This window comes from Xiphophorus maculatus, chromosome 6, assembly GCF_002775205.1.
Source record: "Xiphophorus maculatus strain JP 163 A chromosome 6, X_maculatus-5.0-male, whole genome shotgun sequence".
NCBI lineage: Eukaryota > Metazoa > Chordata > Actinopteri > Cyprinodontiformes > Poeciliidae > Xiphophorus > Xiphophorus maculatus.
The window spans coordinates 14,042,691-14,057,418 of record NC_036448.1 but is presented as its reverse complement, the minus strand read 5'-3'; the positions used below and the strand labels follow the sequence as shown (position 1 = coordinate 14,057,418).

The 14,728-nt window shown below is 36.5% G+C and overlaps 1 protein-coding gene across 1 annotated transcript; it reads left to right on the top strand.

Moving 5' to 3' along the window:
* The first annotated feature begins 6,027 nt into the window (after positions 1-6,027).
* Positions 6,028-14,456, top strand: LOC102217401 (kinesin-like protein KIF2C). Its single transcript, XM_023334933.1, has 23 exons — positions 6,028-6,088; positions 6,283-6,358; positions 6,450-6,544; positions 7,493-7,591; positions 7,902-7,950; positions 8,046-8,081; positions 8,544-8,693; positions 8,948-9,067; positions 9,625-9,722; positions 9,800-9,895; positions 9,993-10,047; positions 10,141-10,303; positions 10,540-10,630; positions 10,722-10,785; positions 11,461-11,552; positions 11,642-11,784; positions 12,046-12,259; positions 12,396-12,506; positions 12,616-12,683; positions 13,639-13,714; positions 13,800-13,880; positions 13,954-14,047; positions 14,176-14,456. The coding sequence occupies exons 2-23, from the start codon at positions 6,298-6,300 to the stop codon at positions 14,235-14,237; spliced, it is 2,118 nt and encodes a 705-aa protein (XP_023190701.1). The 5' UTR covers positions 6,028-6,088; positions 6,283-6,297; the 3' UTR covers positions 14,238-14,456.
* Positions 14,457-14,728: the final 272 nt, after the last annotated feature.

Below are 14,728 nucleotides of genomic sequence, written 5' to 3'. Positions count from 1 at the left end.
GAGTTTATAGGCTAATTTCACAGTCATGGCTCAGCCCTTGTTTCTAATGCATTTAATTTTGTCACAGGACAGGTTCAGATTATGTTTAGGCTGAAAGTGTGCTTACTTAGTGTTTTCTGTGGCGTGACCCACTCGGCTCTCTTAGCTTAAAGTGAAAACTGACGAAGACGAAGCGGGAAATTGTGACTGACAGAGTGGCCCTGTGGACTAGTTACTGACCAAATGGAGAAACAGAGGAACCCTGAGCTACACAGGACACATGTGTGTGAGGCTGCGGAAGCAAAGCTTTGACATTAATTGTATTTCATTACTGCAGCTCACAAACCATAATCCCCACCCCCTCCTTCCCAAATCATTACAGTACACCTCAAAGAAAGAACAATTTTAATGATTGCCACAGCTACAACTTCAAGATCTATCCCTCCTATGGCTTAATTTCTATATTTAAAAAGAATCTGACTCTTTCATGTGGGTATCTAAGTAGCACTTTTGAGAAGCTTTTATGTAACTCTTTATTCAAGCAATGCAACTAAACACCTCAGGGTGAAGAAAGAAATCTTCTATGTCATGATTTTAACACTTGTTGATTTTTTGAAAGTCAGACAGAGATATGTTTTAAAATGTAATTTTATTTCTTAATCTTTTAGAAGCTCTGTTATGGATATTTCCCAGTCGTTTCATGAGGGCACAGAAAAACCCATGTCACGTCACTGGTATCAAATAGCCATCAGATGTGAAGCCATTTGTGTTCCCACTATAGATATTTAGTTCTTTAAGAGAACATGGCTCATTGCTCTGGGCAATATATTCTTGGGGTGGCACAAGTACATGGGGAAACAAAAACATTGTGTGAGCTGCACCCCAAACAAGTTTCCCATCAATAATTTGCATGTGCAGTCCATCTGGCAGTTACGCCTCATGCTGGTGCAAAGTTAAGCATTCTCAGAAGATATGACTAAGCTGACGGATGATAATGTTTAGGTTGGTATCTGATTTTCAGCTTCGACTTAGTGCTCAATTAAAAGTCTATTTCACTGGTTTTCAAAGAATTAGTACTGCATTTGATAGTTTGTACTTCAAAAAATAAACCACTCAGACTGATTAAACTTCATCTAGACTGACTTACATTTAACAGTGAATATTTAAAACAGACTTTGGGTTCCATCAAAGTTTTGTTTAATTCAGGGGAAATACAATATTGTTTATATCTCCGTATGTTTATGTATCTATGGATCCATCTACTGAAAAATAATTGGACTGAGTGTCAAAGAGATTATTGTAATCTATTTCTTATCAATTAGGTAAACTGGTTTCATTGGGGGATAATGTTCTTCTTGGTTGTGTTTGATGGATGGAGAGGTAAATATGGGGGAAACAAGGCCAATTCAAAGACTGGTTACCACTCCTGCTAACTACCATGACTTATTTTTCCTCTGCTCCTCCTTGGTCAAATTTTATTGACATTCTTGTATGTATTATGTACATGCTTAACTTTTATGCCAGATGTTCAAATGTGCTGAAGAAATAACAAAGATCTTCTATAGGCAAGATTTCTACTTTGTAAGGGACAATCAATAAGACAATGCAGGTGTCTTTACAGAGACCTAAATTTGGAGAAGCAAGAAAAAACGTTTTTCCTACTTTTACGTTTGAATTTCATTCTGTTATTCATCTAATCTTGACTCTCTGTGGTAAAGTTATATCTTCTCGTCCTTTAAATGCTTGCCTTAAATTTTCCTCATAATTCAAAGACATATCAGTCTTGTCTAAGCAACTTCAAATCAGCCCAGAGAGACCAGGAACCATGGATTTACAATTCATAAACCCACTGTGTGATAAAAAATAGCTATCTGTAAATTGTGTGGAATGCCCAGTAACTACTGTAAACAACTGTTCTTTTATTGCAATGCTGGGATCAAGCTGCATCAATTTGCAGCAATAAAACAAGGTTTCTCGTTCTATATAAATTGCTTAATTTACCTATTTTACACTTAGTTTAAAACCAGTTACAAGGACCTTTTACTGTTACTGGAGTGTACCCCTGACTTCAGACTATGGTACTCTAACAAGATACAAAGGGAGAATAAATACTAAATGAGTTATTCAAAAGCTTTCAATTGATTCAGAGAAATGAAGTCTTTTCTATACGGTAGCTTCTTTTAGATGCTTGGTTGGTAGCAAAACAGATCCCCAAAATGTTTACGTAGACCTTAGTCAATAAAAAATGTGAAGATGTCTTCTAGAGTGGATTGTTATATTACAAACTTTGAATCTAGTTAGTTTCATGTCTTAGATGGGAAAACTGAATAATCGCTGAAGCTTGATATACACACAGTTCAGCAGAAAAACTCCAAGTCAAACACAAGCTATAGGAAAGCAAACATAAAACAGAAAAATATTACTCTAATGTTGCTATTGACTCGTGCTGGGTGAATGCTCTCCCTTTGCATATATGTGTGTGAGGTAGCCTCTCACACTCCATTATAATGCATGTCAGGTTTGATGGTAACTCATAATTGTCCCACATCCTGCATGTTGCCATCGCAGTTTGCTGCTATAATGCCCTCTGGTGGCCATTTTTCATATTGGGTCACAAACTCCATGTTTTAATGAGTCTGTGATGTCCCAAAAAGTCGTGAAATAGATTTTTTGTTTTTACCTTTATTTGATGAGTATGAGCTTTTTACACATTTATACAACACATCAATACAACTTAATACTTTTTTAGCTTCTTTTAATTTTGCTTTGGTCCGCATGCAATGATACATTTTTTATTAAATATAAGAATAATGCCAGAAGTGACTGAAAATCAGGAATCTTGAAGTTTTGTTTATGATTACATTTCATACTCTGTACATGATACACACCTTTTATTAAAAAGAAAAATATTAGAAATTATCAAACAACTAGTTCTGACAAATGACTTTTTCTATTTCTATTCCATTTTAGTTTTCCTCAGTGTTCATCTCCTTGTCTGTCAGCCTTCCTGGGTGGTTTTTAAGTGTGCTCAGCTCACGCATGTGTGTTTATTTGATCTGCGCAGGGGGAACAGAGCCTTGGCCTCTGCCGATTTTCTTTACGCTGAGAAAATATGCTTTTGCCCAGATGGAAAAATGGGGACAGTTAAACAGACTTGGGGCCAACAGATACAAGTCGCCCCTCCACCCCCCCACATTCCTCTCCAACACCCCATTCCTCCGATCAGCCACCTGAGGAACTGACACCTCTAAATGCTCTCTTCTTGTGACTACACTCCTCTCCCAGCTCAGCTCTTGTGTAGAGGCTATGGAGACTTGGCCAACCTTCAATGTGTATGCTGATCCTTTTTTTCTGTGTTAAACATATTTGAACAAACCAATGCCTAACAGAGATAACTGTGTACAAACATGCACTGTGTTTGTGTAGGAGAAGGCCCATCATGAAGGTTGTGTGTGAAATTATTTCTATCAAATATTCAGAATTTTTTTTTTTTTTATGAAAAACCAAAAATAAAATAAAAGTTCAGAAGTATTTGGTTGAAATAACTGCAATATTAAGTGGGTTACTAATGTAATAGAAAACAAAATAAATCAGCAGTGTTTGGATTATCAGAAATGGAGTGACTCTAAAGTAAGCGAAAGATTGAACTTGTATTTCCATGAACAGAACATCTCTGGACCTAGAGCATCAGGAATGTGTTATCCAGAACATAGCACTTCATCAATATGTCAAAAAGTATTTAAGTGTGAACAGCATTCAGTGAAACATTGAACAGTTACTACATTGCATCAAAAGGCTTTTTTTCTGTATTCAGCTCTGCTGGCTGGTTTGGTCTCGTGTCTTTTGTACTCTGTGTCTTTGTTAATTACTTATTAACAAAGTTAATGTTAGCTTTGACCTAAAGATTATGAAACACAGTTCAAACTTCTTTAAGAGAATGGAAACAGCTTTTTAATTGCAAAACTTCTATCTCTAGCAGAGCTCTGTTCTCACAGTAGCTAAACTGTAAACACTTCAGGGAGATGACTGGACCTGCAAACTGGGAATAGAAGACTTGCTCAGAGTGGAGGTAACATGTTTTGGGATTTTTTTGCCTCATGGTGCTGCCCTCTGGTGTTGCTGTCCATATGCCATGTCAAACACCCCCCATACCTGTGTCATCAAAAACCACTAGGAAATAGAAAGCTAGCAAATGGGATCAAAACAAACAAAAGAACACCAAGACACTAGTCTGATTTCAGGCAGATATGGAAAAACGGATGTCGAAAAGTCAAAGAGTCAAACTCATTAATACTATAATGAAATTATAATAAGATTAGTCTTTCACTTGCTAGACAGGTAGTTCGGGGTTTGTACCAAGACTCCTGAAATGCCGTTTTATAGAGATTTTTGAGAATGTATCCAGTTTACTTTGTAAGGCCTGACAAATGTAATTACAATAAGCATTCTTTATGAAATTGCTGAATTTCAATGTATCCATTCAAAAAGTTCCGACTTGCACTTAGTTTAAATACAATCTGATGTGATGCACCACTGTGGAAGTGCTGAACGCAGGCTGTGAAAATGATGGACCATCTGACTGAAGGGGAACAGGGGGAGGTGCCTGGAGGAAAAGAGCTATGGGGGGCGGGGGTTGTCGGAGTTTTTGGGGGGTGACAGGAACAGGAGGAGGGGAATGCCACCCACTAAGCCAGTTGTGGAGAAGTTCTGGGGGTTGGGCTGCCCACAGGAAACAGTTGTGGCTCCGTCCCAGGCCTCACACCAAGCAGCCCTGGGCCACCCAGTCGCCGGCAGACAGACCCACCAAATGGCCCGGACAGTCGACCAACAGGGATTTATTTATTTTTCATCCCTTGGTGGCGGCGGGAAAATTGCTTATAGCACAAGCTGTTTATTAGAACTTTGATTTGTCATGTGTCAGCGTTCGCTTGAGGGGGAATGTGTATACACAAGTCAGGCTTGTGTATAGTAGAATTAGGAGGCTTGGAGGCTGAGGGTGTGGAGTAAAGGAGCTTTTGGTGGGGAGGGGGGTCCCACCCTGAAGGCAAAGGCTGAACTGCAGATTGGGTCATTCTCCAGCTGTCCCTGCTTGTTGATGTCACAAAGGACTGGTTTGCAGAAGGTGTGGGAAGACAGAGACAGCATGTGGACAAACACAAACACAGGATTCCTGTTTTCACATGGATGAAATACTGTATAGGCCAAATGGATGAGCATTTAGGAGGATTTGGCCACAACTATAGGGTGTTGCAGAAAAACAGTCCTTACAGCTGAAATATCTGAGACAGCAGTTCATGTCTTGAAATGTTTATTAGGTTTCTAGACAAGCAGGTGAAATATTTTGACACAGATCTTTTTAAGAGGTCCTGAAAACCTGCTTTTATTCAAACTGGAAATAAATCTCCTTAAATTCTCTATGAAAGTGAAAGCAACAACTTTCTCAATACCAATACTACTACAGATCAAGCAAGATATCTAGCTAGTGTTTGAGCAATCTTACAAAGGGCAAAATATGATTAAAAACAAAGACTGATATGTATCACTCTATACATACCTGTTCTTTAGCTGCATCTGTTTCAATAAAACAAGCTTATTTCAGTATCAAATGGTCATCAGAGCTCATTATGTCAAACCATTGTTTGAGTATATATATATATATATATATATATATATATATATATATATATATATATATATATATATATATATATATATATATATATATATATATATATATATATATATATATATATATACACACATATATATATATATATATATATATATATATATATATATATATATATATATATATATATATTTGAAGACACTATATCTTTAAATAGTGTCAGACGTTACATAATCTGTGATTCAAATGAGCACGTTTGTTATTATTGTGTGTTTTTAAGATTAGTGCTTTCATTTGCGTACTTCCCAAAGAATCCAGGAAATGGCGCTATAGGTATCTCTGACTTTTTTTTTTTTTTTTTTCAAAATAGCCAAAGAAGAAGAATGCTATCTACTACGTAATGATATAAGCCAATCAGGCGCCTGGACGGTAGGAAATAACGCTTGTTTGAATCTTTGGCGGTGTACTGTGTTGTCCCAGGTGAGGGCTATTTCCTTTCAGCCAAATGAATAATTAACCGATTTAAAAGATTATTCGTTTAATGATAGGGTAGCGATATGTTTAAAGACGGTTATTTCTATTAGTTTTACACCGACCACTTCATAGTACCACGAGCTAGCTTGTTAGCCCAAACGCTAACGCAGGTCCATTTGACTCTTTTCCCCCTTCGACAGCAAAAAGAAACAAAGATGGACACGAATCTTTACAGACGTTTAGTTGGGCTTTCTGTTCAGATCAGTCGCAGTGATGGTGAGTTTGTATATTTGATTTTTTTACGCGATATACTGTGTGCTAAATCTTAACCGTAAGCTGGTCTTCGGCTTGTTGGTTCGTCACCCAGGTCGAATCCATTCAGCCACCGTTAAATCCGTTGATACCTTCAAGTCTACGGCAATGGTTGAGTGGCAGGAGAGGAAAATGAGCCGAGGGAAGGAGGTTAGTCATTTCATTTAACAAAAGATCAAGCTTAAAGTAACAATTTCAGAATTACGTTTTGTGTGTAGTTAAAGTGAGTGGTAGTTGAAATACTGGGAAAACAATCTGAATGTTTTTGAGCTGTTTTTTTTATTGAACAAATATTTCACAAGATGTTTATAAAAACATGACAAATGATATCTATAAAGCATATTTTTCTTCGAGAAGAAAAATAAATTATCTACATAGGATTTATGCAGAAATTGATAACTTTACGTCTTATCTTTCTTGCTATATATGATGCAGTTCAAGAAGTAGAAGTTAAAACGCTGTCTCATTTGGTACGCCTGGGAAAATGCATAAAAATCTGCATCATAGTCATATAATGCTTTTCATTTATGTACTTGCACATCGTTTCTCAGGGAGAAAATCCAGTGTTTTAAATTAATGTCTTGGAAAATCACCTCGTAAACACCTATAATGTATATGTTGCTTAATATGATATTATTTTTCATTTTAAGATAAAGGAGTATTGCAGGAGGCATCTCCATGTTTTGATTAAAACATTTTTGGAAAAGAAATGTACACTTTTATAACTGACAACACTATTTGTTCCACAATTTTTTGATTGTGTGTATCATTTCCTTGTTTGGAGTTGGTAAATAAATGTGAATAAAGGCTGCCGTTCAGTGATTAGGCACTCTCAAATGATTGTTCTCATTACTCTTAAGGTTAACCCACAGCATATTCCTGAAAACTGAGTTGTTGACATTTTTTTTCCCAGTGTGAATTGTGCAGAAAATGACAAGTTTTCTACATTATGATTGTGCAGGGAACAGTTTGAGCAGGAATTAGAATTTCTGTTTTAATGCCAGGCATTAATGCAAGTTAATAGAAGGATTAAGCTTTGTGCTGAACAACTATTTTCTTTAAAGACAGTCTGCATGTAAGTTTTTTTTTGTATTTCAGATTGAGATTAGTGAGTTATGCCATTTAAATCCAGAGCTTTTGGACCATGTAAATGCTGCCACCAGAGCTGCTGAACTGCCCTCTGCTGCTCCTGACAAGGCAAGTGATAATGTGTATATTTATTCATATATCTAAAAAAAAAACTGCACAACTAAAATTATGTTTTGTGCTTTCATTCATTTTTATATATGTATTTATGTGTATATATATGCATGAATGTAACATGCAGATAAACATCAGTGTATCAACACCAATACCTTCAAATATTTCCATCTTACTGTTTCAGCCAATATAATTGTGCAGAAAGAGAGGATGCATAAAAAGTACAAATTCAAAAAAGGATAACGCATGTTTGAACAAAATAAGTAATTCCTAAAAGAAACTTTTTTTGTCTGTATTTCTTTCACAGAAGTATGAGGGCCGACTTCGCTCATCCCGTATCCCTGCTCCTTCCTCCTGTATGTAATCAATGATCCAGTTTGTCTCTCAGATTACGGTACTTTCAGTAATTTTCACCTAAATTACTGAATTTAGACTTTGTTTTATCCCAAAGTCTCTGCTCCATCGGCCCAAAATAACGAGGAGTCAGGTTGGCAACCGTCACTTTTCTTTCTTTAAAGAAAGGAAATGATACAAAAAAAAAATCACAATAACAATCCTGGGAGGGCTTTCCTCAGTTCTGTTGAGGACTAAATCTTTGCTTTATTTTTATAAGACATGGGTGTTGTGGGTATGCTGGGCATGCAGCACAATTTGAAGCCAGTTTATTCTCACTATTCTGGGAGGAAAATTGTGTGGTAGAAGCTTGGAAGAACGGAATTAATTGTGGTGACGCTAAACACCTTTTTTTTTTTTACATCAACTTCTGAGCCTTTGTTCCTTTCATGTTCTGCTGCCTTAGTCACAAATTTTACAGTACTGTTTAAATTGCCATGCTTTAGCTGTGATTACGTATTTAGAATATAACAATCTTGATCAGTTGGTTATACACAAAAATTGGCTTATTAAAACGTATTGCTTTTTTTCCCTCTTGGATTTCTCTTTCTCTTAGTTACCTTACGGTCTCAGACACGGCAGACATGTTTGTTCCAGACACCAGCACCTGTGGTGTCACCAGTGGCAACAAGCATGGCGACCTCGCAGGGGAAGTCAGAGACAATCTGTTCTGAAATGACCCAATCAGCGCAGTCTACCAGCTCTGGTTAGAAGTGATCCCCCAAAATACCTTCTGTTTGAAAACATTCCATATCTAGACAACCGACTTGTTTCTTTGGATATAAAGTTATTGTTTTTAGGGATGTGTACTGGCTCTGTTTTGTATTAGATGTCATTTAAGTATTTTTGTGTAATCTGTATTCGTTTTAACTGTATGCTTCCACATTTCAGTGGTTTACTTATTTCAGTAATAAAAATCAAATATCTTTTATAAATTCCATTCTTTCTTTCTTTGTGCAGCTCCCCCTTCTAAGGTGCGGAGAGGAAATGAAGCCAAACTACCACAGCCGCTGCCTCCTGTTGATGAGTCGGTCAAAGAAAACGAGCCTGACAGAATGCCTTCTCTGCCTTCAGCAAGAGGTCAGTAATTCTTACCCATAAAACTATTAGATGGGTAGGTTATTGTACATAGGCCTGTCACAATAAACAGTAAATCAATTAATATATGTTATGATAAATTAAAAGAAACTCAATAATGTTCATTTGCTTGATTTATTGTATTTTTCTTTCCTTTTTTTTTTTTTTTTTACCAAAACGGAACAATACAGGTATTCAGTCTGGTGATTTGATCTCTTTTTTGAAAGACAATTTTGCTTACAGAGACTCTGTAATTAATTTTGTTTGTTGTTTCTGTTTTCATTATCTATCTTGGATATTCCAAATGTCTTCTGGTTCCAGTGTTTAAATATTTATTAGAATTTAAAGTTTATTGATATTTGAGAGTGTGTTCTTGCATTTTAATGCCATTATTACTATTATATTACTTGAAACTGGTCTCAAAACAATGTTACTGTTTATTGCAATAAGTCCTGGACCAATTTATCGTCCTGAAAAATTTGTTACAGGTCTAATTGTACATAGACTACTCTGTACAATAACATAATAATGATGATGATCCCCACATCTCTGCATTGCAGGCAGAAGAAAATCTGTGACTCCTCAGGAAACAAACAAAAGCAACAAAAGGATTTCCAGTGTCATGAAGCCCTTTGACATGCAGCCCAAGAAGGGAAAGGTTGGGGGAGAAAATCTATTTTAACCAATTTGTTTGTCTAAAGTTAAATATCAAACACTAATTTCCCTTTGGTTTAGTTTGGAGAGTCATCTCGACCAAATCAGAAGTTCTATGAGATGATCCAGGATTTTAGAGAAACCTTGGAAATATTGCCAATAACCACTGCTGACCCGGTGAGTTCTGACACAGAGATAGTGTTCTGTGTTTGAGGCTGTTTTCTACTTGTACGGTTTTTACTCCACTTCCTTAATCGCTGGTTTACTTTCACAGATTGAGCCTCACAAGATTTGTGTGTGTGTTCGCAAACGGCCTCTAAACAAGCAGGGTGTGTTGAAAATGTTTAATGGGACGGTGCCAAATTATTATAATGGAATAAACAGAGGAACCCAAAGTTAATTTTTACTTTTGTGTTTTTTAGAGTGTAACAAGAAGGAGATTGATGTGGTGTCCGTTCCTGGCAAAGGTACATTACTGGTCCATGAGCCAAAGCAAAAAGTGGATCTGACCAAGTACTTGGAGAACCAGGTCTTCCACTTTGACTACTCCTTTGATGAGAATGCTACCAACGAGCTGGTCTACATGTAAATATTAAATAATACATTCGGTTTGTCACCTAAAATAATTTAAAGTCTGTTATTTCAAACTAAAGATTAATTCTTTCAGTTTAATATGTTTGTTGAACAGTAAATAACATTTTACTGTGCTGTATATCCACAAGCAATAGTAAACAAAAGTTTGCAACTTAAGTAAATATTTATTAAAGTGCGTTTTTTTTTTCTTCTTCTAATTTTTGAGTTTCTATTTGTTTTTCTTTCAGGTTCACTGCCAAACCTTTGGTGCAGTCCATTTTTCAAGGTTGCATGGCAACTTGCTTTGCCTATGGCCAGACTGGAAGTGGCAAGACCCATGTAAGCCTCTGTGTACCCTACAAGTTTTAAGATTGTGCTTAAGTCAATTTTTCAATTCAGAATGGATTTTTCTTTTCCTAAATCTTCGTAGACAATGGGAGGTGACTTCACAGGGAAGCAGCAGAACAGTGCTAGAGGAATCTATGCCTTAGCAGGTGAAACTACAATTTATTACTTTCTCTGTGAACAGTTGAATGTAGATTATTTTAAATATGTAGTGTTTTGAAAATGCAGATCAAACGGAAGTGATTCAGCTAACCTTACACAGCGTCCTTTTCATTTATTTGCACACCTGGTAAAGATGTGTAGAAGGGCTTACTATAAATTCATCTTTTATTTGTTTTTGTGTTGTTGTTGTTGCATTGTCTCACAATGAGGAAAAATCCAACTTTTAGCCAGGTTCGTTCTGTCATCAAATGTGTATGTTCATGTAGAATAAGTGCAGCTAGAGTAAGACGACAGTCAGTAACCCTGGGTTGATATACAGAGTTGATAACCATATTTGTACAACTGCTGAAGAGCTATCTTCAACATCAGGTCTCTTTAAGAAAGCTCTTATAGATAAATCTGTTTAATAGCACAGGGACCATTTCAGAACGACATATAGAGAATGTTTAATAGATATGTATTCCTGCACCTTACATTGTTGGGGGTCTCATGCACTCTCACAGGGCTTGCTAAAGGGCATCTTGAATTAAAAAAAGAGAGATCCTTACTTGTGTAAAGGAAAAAAATCTACAGGTAGATTTTTTTTTCTTTTAAATGCCAGTAAATGTTGAGGGTGCCCCATATTTGGTCTACATTTGTATTAATAATGTTTCATATTTCAGCCCAGGATGTTTTCACCAATCTCAACCACAGGAGGTTTGCTAATCAGGATCTGTGCGTCTACGTGAGCTTCTTCGAGATTTATAATGGCAAAGTAAGAAGGAGCTCTCATGAAGCACGAGTCACTCTGAAATCAGCTTGTTTGGGTTCTCCCCGTAGAAACGTTTTCCTGTTTCGATTCAGGTGTATGATCTGCTGAACAAGAAGGCCAAGCTGCGTGTCTTAGAGGATGACCGGCAACAGGTTCAGGTGGTGGGACTGGAGGAGGTCTGTGTCTTCTCAGCAGAAGACGTCATCAAGATTATACAGACAGGAAGCGCATGCAGGTATGAGATGGGTAACCTCATATAGTAGGAAATAGGCAGGAATTGTATTTTTTCACTTATTTTTAAAATGATCATTACTCATAATGGCCCACAAATTGGATTAAATCTCTACAAATACAGCCTTTAACTTGTGGAGATTGGAGCAAGTTCTGACTCTAGATTTTTAGTATGAATGGCCAATAAATATTGCTATTTTGACACTCATCTTTGTGTCTTGTAATAAAACTAATCCAAGTCGTTCCTCTACATCTACCTGTTCAGAACATCAGGGCAGACCTCAGCCAACGCAAACTCCTCCCGCTCCCACGCCATCCTGCAGATTGTCCTGCGGTGCAATAACCGTGCTGCCACTTTGCACGGCAAATTCTCATTGGTCGATTTGGCGGGAAACGAGCGTGGCACGGACGTCAGCAGCAACGATCGCAGCACTCTGGTGGAGACGTCCGAGATCAACCGCAGCTTGTTGGCTCTCAAGGTAAAAAGCGTGAAACGTGCTCGTCCTGCAGAAAGAACTTTTCTCTGAAACCATAAGTTAGGGTCAGATAAACTTTGGAAAAAAAATTATATTCAGGTGGAGCAACGTTAAAGCTTCTCTCATGTGTGTTTTGTAGGAGTGTATTCGCTCTCTGGGGAAGAACAGTGATCACATTCCTTTTCGGATGAGTACATTGACCAAAGTGCTCAGGGATTCCTTCATTGGAGAAAAGTCCAGAACCTGCATGGTATGGAGACTCACCTAACCTCCTCCAGTTGTCTTTGTGTTCATCTTTGTTTGTGTACAAGTTTTTGTTTTCTAAAATGAACATGTTTATATTCCACTCTCCATTTCAGATTGCCATGGTGTCTCCAGGCATGGCCTCATGCGAATACACAATGAATACACTTCGCTACGCAGACAGGTACAGAGACGGTGTGTCGTGTCCTAACAATGAAGTATGGAATCAGAACTCTTGAAGAATGCTCAGAAGGCAGTTTTATGCTTTAGCAAAAATAAATCAGATGTAATCCAGAAAGATTTGGAAATTGATTTCTAGTAGTTTTCTGGACATGCACGAATAAAAGTAAAGACTAGGGAAAAAGTATGCATTTTTAGAGTTTGTCTATACAATAATTTAAATATCTTCTGCATCTTTTCTTACTAGTATACTTCCTTCTCCTGTGTCCTTCCTTTCTTAATACTATAATTACTTGACTTTTATTCCTCCCTATTTACCCACCTATCTTTCTTGTCCGTCTCTCATTCTTTCCCTGTCCTGCCTCCCCTACCTGTCTGTCCTGCCATTCTTGTGTTCTTCTAGGGTCCTAATTTTTTTTATTGTACCATATGTAAACCTTGCCCATAGTACACATGCATGCCATAAATTCTAAGTGAATGTTTGTGTTTCAAAATGACTGAGATGTTTGTCACTCTTCAAAATGACACAATGATTTACATAGCTGCATCTTTATAATTGTTTGGTTTTAGGAGTGACAAAAAAAATTCTAGCTTTTTTGTTGATAAAGCTGAACTTCATAAAGCGCTATTCAAGAACAAGCCATTCTGAGTTATTCTTCAACACAGTGATATATCCTTATTTTCTAACTTCATCTGAAAAGTAGAAGAGATCTGTTTTTTTTCAAAAAGCTTAATCTAGAGCCTTTTCTAAATTAGTTTTGTGATGAATATGTTTTGTTTTTGCTTTTTAATCAAAATCAGTCAGACCATCCTTCAAGAGAAGTGATTCCCTATTGCCAGTTGCCGTTTCAAACTGATGACCAACAACTTGCTTTTTGTCATTTTAGTCATCCTTTCAATGAAAACTCTTTTCAACATCTGATCTATTACAACTTTAAACATTTCTGTTTCTTTGGCAGAGTGAAGGAGCTGAATGCTAACTCGAAAGTTACAGCACAGAAGGGGAAGGAGCCAATAAACAGTTCTTCTGAAGAGGTGCATTGCATCACAACACCCAAAATCATGAACTTAATGATGTACTTTTTTCGAATGTATTAATGAACTGGTTTTTTTAAAACAGGATTCTTCTGTTGATGCCAGCGTGCTGGACATCATATCTCAGGTTACAGAGTTGGAAGAAAAAGTCTATGGACAGCTGAAGGTAGTTTTTCTTATCTTTTTTTTTTTTTTTAAGAAAAATTTATTTATTCATTTTTTTATGTTCTGTTTTTCAGAGAGCAAATGAAGTTGTTAAGGAAATGGACAAAATCTCATACAACATTGAGGAAGGGCTTCCTGAGCTTGTGGATTACTCCAGGAAGTTATTGGGTTTGTACAGGATTTGACTCGTCTTTTTCTGATTAGGTGTTTCCAGTATTTATTTATTATTATTATTTTTTTTAACGATTACCAATGACCACAAAATTTGAAGTGCATACATTTGTTTTTGTTTGCAGACTCAGTTCTGGCTCTGCAGTCTGCTGTGGTAAAGGAGAGCATGGCCAGGCTGAACCTCTGAAAAGCCAGATATTCCTGCAGAGAGATGAATTGGTTTTTTCAGTTGTTTTTATTGTAATGCATGTTTTGTTAAATAAAATTCAACACTAACATTAAAAAGAGAGAAAAAAAACAATAATGGCATGGTTTTAGAAATCCAGAATTTGCAGTTCTTACATGCAAACTACAGCAAATATAAGATTTATTCTGCAGAATATTAAATAAAAAGCTTTTTACTCCACGGGCAGATGTTAAACTGATATCGGTAAATATTTTGAATTAAAGTAAGATATATTTTCTCATTTGCTTTCCAATACTGTGAATAATTTGGATTTTGGCTAGTTCTTTGTGCATAGTCTTTTAGGATAAAATGAAATTAATGTTTAATTTCAAAGTAAATATTTAACTTTAAAGTAAATGTATGAAAAAATAGACATGCTTAAAAGAATGAACCAGCAAGAAACATACCTTACTGTTACAATAGTTTGCAATTACATTTTTGCCACTTTGTAG